This window comes from Strongylocentrotus purpuratus, unplaced genomic scaffold (assembly GCF_000002235.5).
Source record: "Strongylocentrotus purpuratus isolate Spur 01 unplaced genomic scaffold, Spur_5.0 spur5_scaffold_6, whole genome shotgun sequence".
Lineage (NCBI taxonomy): Eukaryota > Metazoa > Echinodermata > Echinoidea > Camarodonta > Strongylocentrotidae > Strongylocentrotus > Strongylocentrotus purpuratus.
In genome coordinates this window covers 47,180,770-47,193,245 of record NW_022145612.1, presented here as the reverse complement: position 1 = coordinate 47,193,245, position 12,476 = coordinate 47,180,770, and the positions used below count along the sequence as shown (strand labels likewise).

Here is a 12,476-nt window from a genome sequence, read left to right as displayed (position 1 = left end):
ATTGTAATTGTTAGTCAGGGTTATGGGATGATGTACCCGGCATTTGCTCTGGCGACACATTATCCATACATGCCAACTGTTCAGATTAAAGAGGAACATTCCTCTTTTTGGGAGAAGATAATTATCATTTTAATGCAAGTGTTCCTCTTCCTGTACAAATTTGTCTGTAGTATTGAATAGGAGAGTTAGGATTGTTCCTCTTTTTTTTTTAAATAGCATAATTTGTATTGTAAAGATTTCTGATTTTCAAATGTTGGCATGTATGATTATCTGGAAATGATCAAATAAATATGTAGGTTTAGAATTAGGTTTAGGTTTAGTATTGAAGTTAGGGAGCGTATTGGGTCCAAGGTGGAAGTTGAGAATTCAATGTAAGAAACTGACGGGGGGGGGGGGGGGGGGGGGGGCATTTGTCACAAGTGTCGTACAGCTGTTCACGGATGTGGTGAAAATTTTCTTGTTGTTTCTAGGTAATCTGACACTTAATCCACAATTAAGTTTTATTCTAATTCAATTCAATTTAATAAAGATTTATTTAAACATGACTCAGTCACAGGCTAAATTGTACATATTTTTACAGTGCATGTAAAATACAATACGAATTGCAACAATAAGAAAACATGTCAAATTGAATGTAAAAGATACATAAATGAGAAATTTGGAATAATAATAGAAATTATATATCACAACTACATATTCTTAAATTTTTATGGTCGCAGCTACAATTGTACGGCCGTACGGCGCTATTTGAAATTTATCAGCATTTACCGGGAGCACCGGTAAATTTTTATATTCAATTTTTCTCGAAAGCAGAAGTGTTTTAGGGGCTAAATTTTCTAGTGCTTATATTACATCCACAGGCGCATCCAAATATATCAAAATTGAAAAGAATCACCACCATCCAATTTTCAAAAATTCCCAAAACTTTGTATTACCTTTAATGTTGTTTGTATGAATTTTTCCATTCCCCATATTTTTTCTGGCCTTCAAACCATCAACCACAGTGTCAACAGCCAACCTCCTAATGCTAGGTGTCACGCTAATCTACCATGACTAATTTGTTAATTGCAAACAGAAGCAATTGGTCGTAGCTAACTAGCTATTCTTGTACGGCTGTAGGAGCTATTTGAAATTGATCAAAATTTACCGGGAGCACCGGTAAATTTTTATATTCAATTTTTCTCAAGAGCAGAAGTGTTTTAGGGGTTAAATTTTCTTGTGCTTATAATACATCCACAGGGGCATCCAAAAAAATCAAAATGGTAAAGAATCACTATCCACCCAATTTTCAAAATTTCTCTTTAACTTTGTATTACCTTTAATGGTGTAGAATTTCTTTAAAAAGTTATTGATTTCAGGATGATCAATATATGGTTTAAAATAGCTTTCATGTACTTTTTTTAACTGTTTATTGTTTTGATAAGTTTATGTGTGAATAACTTGTAACGAATATACAGGTGAGAGGTTTTTCCCTTGTGATTTATATATTCATGCAAGTTGCACTCACTTTGATTAGGTTCCGATGATATATTTGAGAATATTTGATTAAGTTCAGATTTTTTTTGTAAGTCAAGAATGTTTTTAATAAGTATATAGTTATGTAGGTGGGTTTTTTGTAAATGTCTTGCGAATGTTATAATCTTTCAATTTGCACACACATACATACAATAACATAAGTTTCAAACATTTATTTGAGAACATTCTTGTGTTTGAGTATAGGGTCACACAGTAGGAATTTTGGCATCAAGTGTTGAAGACTATTTAAAGAGTGGCACAGAAACAATAGGACAATGTGGAATTAGTTCACATTATTTATATAGAAATAGAATAGAAATAGAAATTGTAGAGTGAATGTGCAACGTGATGCTTCAATGCCCCCAATGTAAGCTAGTGCCTGTGTCATCTCTTGTGAAAAATTGCTACCGTAAATCTCTGTGTGTAAGGCGCACCCCTATTTTGGGGGTAAAAAAAAAAAAAAAAAAAAAAAAAAAAAAAAAAAAAAAAAAAAAAAAAAAAAAAAAAAAAAAAAAATCGTTTTTTGTTTTGTTGTTGTTGTTGTTTTGTTGCCGAAAACCCACGCGGGGAAGGACCTTCATTTTACATCGAGGTGCAGTAGAAGTTGTGAACTTGTCACAAATAATAGTAACAACAGTCTAAGGCTTCATGATACCAAGTGTCCCACACCAGCCTCATCACATCACCTGGCAGAAGCACTGTGTTCTATGCCAAACATCAATAGTCATGCATGATATGAATAGCATCCTCTATCTTTCTAATAATGGAGTACCTAGGATAGAACCTTGTGGTACACCATTTGTTATAGAAAACATAGAAAACATAGGAGACATTGCCAGGCATAGCGCCATAAATCCAAAAAAAAAAAAAAAAAAAAAAATTCTGTACCTGTGTATAAGACGTACCCCCGAATTTCAAATTTTTTCGGCGCAAAAAAGTGCGCCTCATACACGGAGATTTACGGTATGTTGTATTTGTGTACACCTGCATGAAAGCACCCTAATGTTGAATGAGGGAATGAGTGTACTTAGACATGTATGAGTAAACAAGAGTTTCCATGTCATGTAATCTGTTCCATATTACCTTGTTGTGCTCATGAAAGACAGATACTGGTTTGGCTTGCCCTTTGATGTCTGGTATTTATTATCTACTTTCTAACACTGACCTTGGCCTGTTTTATATACACCGTGCCACAGTTGATTCAAGTCGGTGGCAACTCGCCTTGTGTTTAATTTCAATTCCAATTCCAAATACATGACACTGTATTCATGTTCGTGTGTACAGTGACTATATATTCAATAATGATGTGTACTCGTCCATGACCTAGCATCGCTTAGCCATTTTATGAATGAACCTGCATTCAATCAGCAGATGTACGAGATTTATTGTGTTATTACCAACGCTCCTTCTCTCCCCTTTCCTTTTCTTCTCTGCAAGTCAGTCTTTTCTATTTGTATTTGTTATTGTTGTTGTATCTAAGTTAAGGCACGTCAAGCTACTTTGCTTATTTCTGTAGCCCTCCTGCATCTAATGTATGTTAATTATGCATTCAATATATTTGTTTAAATTCGTTCATTATCTGTATAAAATTATATACACTTAAAATATTGTATCAAACCATATTATGTTCATGAAAATGTATGATGAAAAAAGAAAAAAAAAGATGCAGAAACCAATAAATCAAATCAAATCAAATCAAATATAACTCTGAAATTGATTACATTTTGATTGCAACCCTGTATTGAATTTGGCCCTGGGTGATCATATGTTCTTATTTATTGTTTCTTTGGGTAAAAATCTCTGTTCGTATGATAACATTTTTCCTTTTTTTAATGTTTATAATATATATTTTGTTTGTAGGAATCAAAGCAATCTCTCTCTGAAGAGGAAAACCAAAATGCGCTGGGAAGTCAAGAGATAGGGGAAAAGTTATGTAACCATAGCGACACGGCTCATGAACTCATTCCCATGATGCATCAGGGAGGGACAGATGAAGGTAAGTCTTTGGGGTGATTGAGAAGGACAATCAGGGAAAAAATTAATATTCATTTTTCGGGGGCTACTTTTCAACCTTGCCTGCATGAAAATAACATTCTAAACAATTTTTTGCATTGAACTCTATGCAAATTTAAGGGGGCTCTTTTATGATTTTCGGGGGCTCTTTTGGGCATTTCGCCCTGAGCCCCCGTGTATTTTCTCCACTGAGGACAATGACTAGAATGTTGTACATTTAATGACATGGCTCATGAACTTGTCACAACAGAAAATATGTATTACCTTTTGGGGAAAGTTTATAGTTGAAAAGTATGGAAGGAAGCGATTAATGCATAACAACTAGCACATTCATATTCTGGAAGTTTCCTCAAACTATAAAATAACCCTTTATACAGTACTTTCATGCTGATTTAACTCATATTTGAGGACTTCAATCTTTAATAAAAGAAGTGATGCATTCATTAACGGGTTCATAACTCTTTGATATCAGTTTGCTCAATCACAACAGATTGTGTGCCATTGAACATAATAGCGATTGTATTTCTGGTATTTTATTGTAACCTTTGATTGGATGTGAATTACATTTTCTGTTGAAACCAGGGGTGTTTGCTCAAGTAAGCTACCAGTCAATTATTAGGGTAATTGAGGATACAAGTTATGTGGTTGGATGATTATTACTTATCATTGCTGTTTAAAGGCGTGTTGTGAAATGAATGACTTTAGGGAACATAATGATTGTATCTATTCTGATAAATGAATACTTTCGATGAAGAAAAAAAATTACCAGAGAATTACTATTTCTTCCTTCTTCTTACACTCTGCTTTGTCCCCCCCCCCCCCCCCCCTCAGCTAAAGTGGTTAATGAGCGTTACTCTGGTGTCTTCAGTTTCAAGCACAAATCATCAGTTATACCACACACAGAGCTCACGGACAAAGAGAAAATAGATGAAGAGAGGGAAGAGAAGAAAAGCCAATCTAGTCTCGATCTGAGCATGAAAAAGGACCAGGAGACAAGCTATGGAGGCGTGTCGACAAGTATATGCAAGGATCCAAGCCTCTTTAGTGTTTCTACTCCAAAGAAGGTGCGTGAATCCGATGGGATTTCGTCTTCTCAGGATCCCAACGATGGTCTGCAGGACCATGAACGCGCCTACCGCCCACACAGTAATAGTGATGGCCATCACCATCACCATGGACACAGTCACCATGGACACAGCCACGCCCCTGGAGGGAAGATGGGCATCTCTGCGATTGCTTGGATGGTTGTGATGGGTGATGGGGTGCACAACTTCACGGATGGGCTCATCGTTGGGGCGGCCTTTGCGGACAGCTTGGCAGGCGGTCTGAGTACAGCTATTGCGGTCATGTGCCATGAAATACCCCATGAACTTGGTAAGAATTCTTCCTCCGCTCAAAGTTCAGCCTTCATAATGGAATTCAACAAAGCACTTAATCAGGCATCATTCTCATTGACAGATATATGGGTCATATTTTCTCCTTCTGTTTTACTTTAGTTTACACTTGCAAAATTTCATTTCATACTTTTTGCTGTTATATTGTCTCATCCCAAGTCCATTATAGTCTGCCTGTGGAAGAACTTAATGGCTTTCCTATGTATTTCTATTAGGCCATTTTTAACCATTGTATTATATGTCACCCATTTATCTACTTTTAAACTTTTACCTTTGGATTTTCTGTCTTTCTCTCTGTGTCTGTATGTGTCTCTCTCCCTCTCTTCCTGCCGACCGTCTATTTTATTTTTTTAACTCTGACCTATTATAACCCTGTCTGTCTGTCCGTCTCTATGTCTATGTATCTGTTTCTATCTCTGTCTCCGTCTTTCTGTCTCTGCTGTCTGTCTCTGTCTGTCTGTCTCTGTCTGTCTGTCTGTCTCTGTTTCTCTCTCTATCTCTCTCTGTCCCTCTCTCTCTCTTTCTCTCTGTCCCTCTCTCTCTCTCTCTCTCTCTCCCTTCTTCTCTTTCTCCCCCTCTCTCCATAATAACCCATTCAACCATTCACCCACCTCTCCTGCTATATCCATCCACATCCAGGTGACTTTGCTGTGATGCTACGAGGCGGCATGAGCATCAAGCAAGCGTTGGCATTCCAAGCAGTCTCGTCCATCTTGGCCTACATGGGCATGGCTATAGGCCTCAGTATAGGACACCTCAGCTCCGTTAGTCTATGGGTCTTTGCATTAGCTGCAGGAGCGTTCCTTTACATAGCACTTACAGATTTGGTAAGCCATGTTCATTCTACATTTGAATGTGTAAATTGGTAATTCTACTCACATTTAGATTTATCCTTTCATTTCATTATTAAAAATGGATACCAAGGACAAACATAATTTTTGTTTCAAAAGAAAAGTAGCTGAGTTTATATTCATTAGAGAACTAAAAATAAATCCTAAGTTACCTTGTTGACTTAGTTTTATCCATTCATTTCATTTCATTATTACAAATAGATACCGAGAACAAATGCAATTTTTTTTTTGTCAAATGAAAAAAAGCTGGGATTATATGTTCATCAAAGAACTAAAAATAAAGCCCAAGTTGCCTAGTGTGTTCAGCTCACTGTAAGTAATTAAAGTCTGATTTGGAGACACGACACTGTTACCAATCAACTGCAATGAAAAGGAATGAACAGTATACAAATCAAATGAGAAGAGAAGCTGACCTTGACATATATCTGTCTATCTCCAAACAATGGTTTCATATCCTGGAAAGGACATAATACATGTACGTGTACCAGATTTTAAGGGAAAGTCCACCCAAATGGTATCACTCGTTCTCCGATTAATCAATGTAAATTTTGAAATTCTGAATATAATGTTATCGTTTTCAATGACGTCATATTTATTTGATTATTACTGAGTTTTTACTGTTTTCATCAACTTGTTTGATGGATAGTAATTTGTAGTTCCAACCATGACATGAACATTTTAAATGCTTTAAGAAATTAACATTTGTTTCTTCAATATTACTTGAAACCAAGAGGTAACCTTCAAAGGATTCTTTTACACCTGCTGTGGTTCACTGTCATAAAAAAAAAGAACATTTTCTGGCAAAAACAAAAAAGGGTAAATATAGTGCCCTTCACATTAATATGTACCTCATAGCACACTAGCAATTGAGAATACATGTACTTCTGAACCTCTGCAGTGCATAGTTCCTATTGTTTTTCATTCTCACCTGCCATTTAATTACATGCAAAAGTAGTATTCATTTTGTTGTGCCGTTTTTATTTTTATTTTATGGCATCATTTGTGAATGAAGACCAATTTAGATGCTTAATCTTTTTTTTTTCTTCTCTCTTTCTCTCTATCCAGTTCCCTGAGATGGTAGAAAGCATGAACGTCACCACCGACAATAAGTCCTGCCATCTCTTGCTTCAAGTCCTTGGGGCCCTGTTTGGGGTCGGCACCATGCTCATTATCGCGCTCTACGAAGAACTCCTCATAGAGGCACTTGCTTAATACCAAAGAAAGATCGATTCTTTGAGAAATTCAGTAGTCATGGCTATTCAAATGTGTTGTACCGTTTGCACTGTGTTTTCTCTCTCTATCTTTTAGTGTAAAGGGTTGGAGTGGGTGCCATACTCATCCAACACTGATGATATAAAGGTATTAACAAATATCTGCATTCAGGCCTGTGGAAGCTACAGAAATTTCCATTGAGTTCTAAGAAAAGAAAAAGAAAGATAGGTGGCAGACTTTGAACCCATACTTCTGTATAAATATAAGCTGAATATTACTTTTGAAAAGGTTTTGCTCACATGAATGTCATGAACTTTGTGAATTGCAGTAGGGTCACGAATAGGACAACACCTTATAATATAATAAGCAGGCGATACGCATATAGAATTGGTATTGTCAGTAGCTTTGGCAAATTACCCAAATACATCCACCCAAAGCAATGTTTATTTGCACACATATTGGATTGTACAGTGATGAATTTTCTATATTTTTCTGCACCTGGTTGTTGTTTTAAATGCTACTGTGATAAGCAGCTTGCCACAAAATTAAAGCTAATCTCGAGCTCTGTTATTGGAATCGTATCTTGAGAAAAAATGGCTATGATTTATTCTGGATTGTTTATCCTGCAGTAGATTGGTTGTTTGAACCAGTGACTGGGTGAAAAAAATTTAAAAAATGCACAAAAACTTTAATACTGGGGATCATCTTTGATAAAAACCACAATTCCCATTTGCACAGCACATGGTATCGAGTCTATTTACATGGATTTCCTTATCTTTCTATGCTCATAACTCAGCCAGCATACATTTTCTACCAAACTTGTTTGGCACATGCTAATTATTTGTAATCTTGAACAATCAGTGTGAGTTTCGCTGGATTCTGTGAGAATTTATTTTCTACATTTACCAGAACTCAAGTTTATCTTTAAATCAGGGAACAAGTAATAAAATTGATTGATCCACGTATATAGCCTCATTAAAAAGGCATGCTTGTAAATTGGCATTGTACCATCCTGTCTGGTCTCAATCTCTTACTTTTGGATAGGAACAGATGTATATGAATTGCTTTCCAAAGGAGTTGTGAATCAATAGCAACTCTTGCTAAAATGGGATCCTTGAATATAGAGACATACATGTAAACCATGTTATTTGTCTAGGCCCATAGAGCTACAGAGATCAATTCCTGCTCATGGAGAAATAGTGTACAATGATTACATGGTGCCAAGTTTAACTTCTGTATTGATATTGGAAGAGAAACTGAGAACTTTACTTGTGCAATATTGTGTAAATTGTTGATACCATAATCTTTGCCTCATAATAGTAAACCTATTGTTGAAGTATTTGAATGCTTGCTTCTTTAAAGCATAGTTCTTAAAGCATTATTGTTATACTCCTGTTTGGTGAGGGTTTTGGGGGTAAAGAATAATGAGGGAAGCTGCTTGTACATGGCGTGGAAAAGATTAGACTTTTGCATTGTCGGTCAAATGAACATACGTTTATAAAGGCCAATCATACATAGAAAATGGCATGAGTACATGTATGTTGAGCATTTTAAATGAAATATTAAAGGGGTCAAAGGCAGTGGTATGTCAATAAAATATTGTGGTCTTGAAATCAAAACTATAATTGTTTCAAGGTGATGGAGTAACCGATAAGTGAGTATTGTAACTTCATAACTCATTGGAATTCAATGTATATGTTTATTGCCTTTTGGCCCAATGCCAGCTCGTTTAAGTTCCTCCCAATCATATTTAATAAACATTCTGATCTGCTGTTATCTATTTTCCATAATACAACTTGGGTATATAGAATAAACAGGTTCAGGCAAACAGTGATAGATTGATACGTTAATAGATAAACTGGTTATAGCCAGTTAAATGATAAACTGGTTATAGCCAGTTAAATGGAGGTAGACGAGCTGGCATATCACCAGTTTGCAATAAATCTGTGTTTGTTCCGAGCCTTTGAATAGAAGGTACCAGGTACCTGTTGCATTGCACCAGTTGTCAATAAACCTGTACCTAATTGATGAAGCAGGTTTATTCTATTAAGCTTATATATCATGGATAGAAATAAAACCTTTGAGTAGAATGTGAATTCACCAAGTATTTAACAACATCTTGCCCAGATACCTCAAATGAAATGGACGAAAACCTCAAACTTGATTGAGACAATGTCAATCATGAGCCTAGCTATTATTGTAGTAGCATTTAGGCTATTATTATTTTTTTATTCTGAATTTATTACTGTGCCGTATGTGCCAACCCGAAACCGCATTGAACATTTTGCAATCGTGTGTGTGTGTGTGCGCGTTTCTGTTGACTTTAAATGGAAATGCTTATATTGCTTAATTACTTAATACATTTAGAGATTTGTCTGCTTCTAGGATCCAAAGTGCCAAGAAAAGTTACCTATTATAACAACTGCAGAAAAACAGTTCAGCTAATGATCGAATATGTGATATGTTCTCTCTTTCTTGTTGTTGAGATATTTGTATAGCTCATTGTCCAATGTGTCATGAACTGTTCTGAAATCAAAGAGTGTTCTATGATGACTGTTTGTTCACCGATCACGAGAGTACCTATTATGTTGTTCCATTCAATTGGTCTTCCTATACATCTCAATAGGAACTAGTTTGTTTCATTTCTTGACATGTCAACTCAAGCAGCATTTCTTAGCGCCTTGAGGACCTTGCAAGGTCGATAAGTGCGCTATATAAAAATCCAATATTATTATTATTATTATAAATTGACTATGCTTAGATTGGGAAGTGGACATTGAGACCATTACAAAGGCAAGTGCTATTGATAGAAACAAATCTTTTTTTGACAGAATGGTTTTCGCAAGTGTTGATGTTGTGTCTAAACAAATGGTAGTTTATTGGGGTGGTGTTGTAACTTTTTCACAAACCTTTTATCACCTTTATCAGTGTTATAAATTTCTTTTTTTATTGTAAGACAAATAACCAAGAATCAGTCTATTTGTATCAAGTGTTTAGAGTAGTTTTGCCAGTTTACTGGGGTGGATTCATATGCTTTCTACACAGTATTCATAGTGAGATATACATTTCTAATTATGGATGAAAGTACAAAAGTCAAAAGTTAGTCATTTGAAATTTGTGATTTCTTTGGTTCTTGAATGGCTCAAATCTCGGACATATTGTGGATTTAAACTAAAATTCTTGAATTATTCTAGTTTGCATTTTAGGGATGGCCCTCTCACAGAAATATTTCAAATATTTTGGACGTTTTCTGTCACTATAGATATTTACTTTTTATGACAGATTTATTTATCTATACAGATGATAGGATTGATACCAAAGCTTTGATAATGTATGTTAAGAGCCAGAAGGTTGTTGACTCTTTGTTAAAGTGTATGAGTTGATGCCCTTCGGGCTCAAAACAGACAAACTATAACAGTTGTTTGATGGGGTTATAACAACAATTATCTGGTTTCATGTGCTATGTTAATATATATATACATGTACAGTCTAACCTGCTGTAGCCAGAGATACCACCTGTCTATAAAGACCACTTTGTACTTGAGTGGTCTAAGTATACAGAATCCAATGCACATGCACATTACTTGTGACCTAATGGCTATTAGGTGATGGTAACAAAAAATAGCTGCAGCAGACTAAATACACATGTATAATCGATATGTATATACACTTAAGGATAGTACATGTATTTTCGCTTTTTCTGAATGTATTTTACCAAGTTTGTTACTAAAAAATAGTGTTATTTTGTTCTTTGAAAATTCTTACGTCACACATTTAAATTTGGCGTGTAACTTGTTTCTTGTCAATAATTGTAGTTGTACCATTTAATACCACAAGGTAAAGGTACTGATTAAAAATCCTTGTAAGGAGTTATATTGGCTTAATCTGCATGTATAAATACATACCTGCCAACTACTACGATTTTGGTGTAATTATTATGATTTTTTGTTTTAAATTACGCCTTACGATTTTGTATCACAAAATAACGATTTTTTTTTTATTTACTTATTTTTTTAATTTTTTTTTTTTGTGCCCGTTCACCTGGCACTGTCCAGGCCGACGCTTAACCGTGCCCGGGAGAGAGCACCGACATGGTACCATGGGTAAAAATGTTTCACAGCTCAATCACTGTCAACTCAACACTCAGAAACTGTGACCAAATGTCCAGATTTGTGTTTGGACTCGGAGAAAAATTATTCTGTCCTCTTTGGTTTAAAATCAGCATTGTTTACTATTATTATTTTTATTAGATCAGCGCGTTCAACTGCAACTCAAAGTAAAATCGTGTGAGTTTTCGATGACGGGCCTGGTATATCATACTTCTACTTCTACCGTAGTATGGTGGTGTAAAATAAAAAAATGTATTTGAGTATTTGCATGTAAGCCTGGGAGTGTACTCGAGTACCTCATTACACGCTTATGCACAGCCCTTTATTTTTCTCCTCCGGGTTCTATTTCATCAGGGGAATTTGAGCTTTTAGTCCTTGTTTTGGTTTGTTTTTTGTGGGGGAGGGGGTTGCATAAGTGTTGAAAAATGAGTTTAAAAGTGAAGGAAAAGGGCATTCCTACATGTTGAAAATACCAAAGGCTCCCTACCGTGGGAGGGGGGACAGCCCTCTCCAAAACCCAACCCCTGCTTGGTCGCTTCGCTCCTTCGTTCTGTCGCTCCGCTCCGTCGCAGTCCCCGTAAAAAATGATTACTATTTTTAGTCTTCAAAGGTTGGCAGGTATGTAAATAAATTTCTTATAATGGATTTTTTGATATTGTAAATGAATGTACCAAGCTTGTAAAATGCAGAGGAAAAGACATTGGTATGTAAGAAGTAATACACCCCCTATATTTGCAATACTATTATGTAATTATCATTTAATTTCTTCTGTACTCACTTCTTGATTTTTTTCTATTTCCATATATATAAAAACTGAGTATTATTATTATTATTATTATTATTATTATATGTCCAATTGCCCAATCTCATTTATATAATTCAGAATTTACAATGAGAAAAAAAAGCATTCAGTTTTAATGAATTTCACCAGGACTAGTGTGTGTGATCATTCGTGAACATGTGTGCCAAAATGTGTGAAGAATTCATATGGTGTGTGATGATGAATTGAACATTTCAGTCCATTTAATTTCAATCCATTTAAAATCACTTAAAACCAAAGAATATCTCGTGACATTGGGATGATTTTCTCCTTAATTTACACCATGTTACTCATAAAGAAAATTATATTTGGGCGGATTAGTAATACACCGTCTGATTCTTCTGAATAAAGTGGTAGTTTTCATTTCGACACATTACAACACCTCGAGGCTCAAGATAGAGTTTGGAAATACCATTCATAAAGTTCTGATAGGCCATTTAAATCTTGAAGCACATTCTTATCACTAAACCGTTTGTTTGACTAAGTGTATACTTTTTTTTGTGCTAAATGATCACAATTTCTTTATTTTTTCCTCCTATTTTATTATTCTCTGTATTCTTTT

General features: G+C 35.3%; 1 protein-coding gene across 2 annotated transcripts in view; it reads left to right on the top strand.

Annotated features, from left to right (window-relative positions):
- Positions 1 to 12,016, top strand: part of LOC753062 (zinc transporter ZIP10-like) — a 34,307-nt gene extending 22,291 nt beyond the window's left edge. For both annotated transcript variants that reach the window (XM_030999888.1, XM_030999887.1), the window contains 4 exons: positions 3,376 to 3,511; positions 4,360 to 4,902; positions 5,562 to 5,749; positions 6,839 to 12,016. In XM_030999888.1, coding sequence (XP_030855748.1) covers positions 3,376 to 3,511; positions 4,360 to 4,902; positions 5,562 to 5,749; positions 6,839 to 6,985 — 1,014 coding nt within the window. In that variant the 3' untranslated portion in view covers positions 6,986 to 12,016. The remainder of the gene's footprint in view (positions 1 to 3,375; positions 3,512 to 4,359; positions 4,903 to 5,561; positions 5,750 to 6,838) is intronic.
- Positions 12,017 to 12,476: the final 460 nt, after the last annotated feature.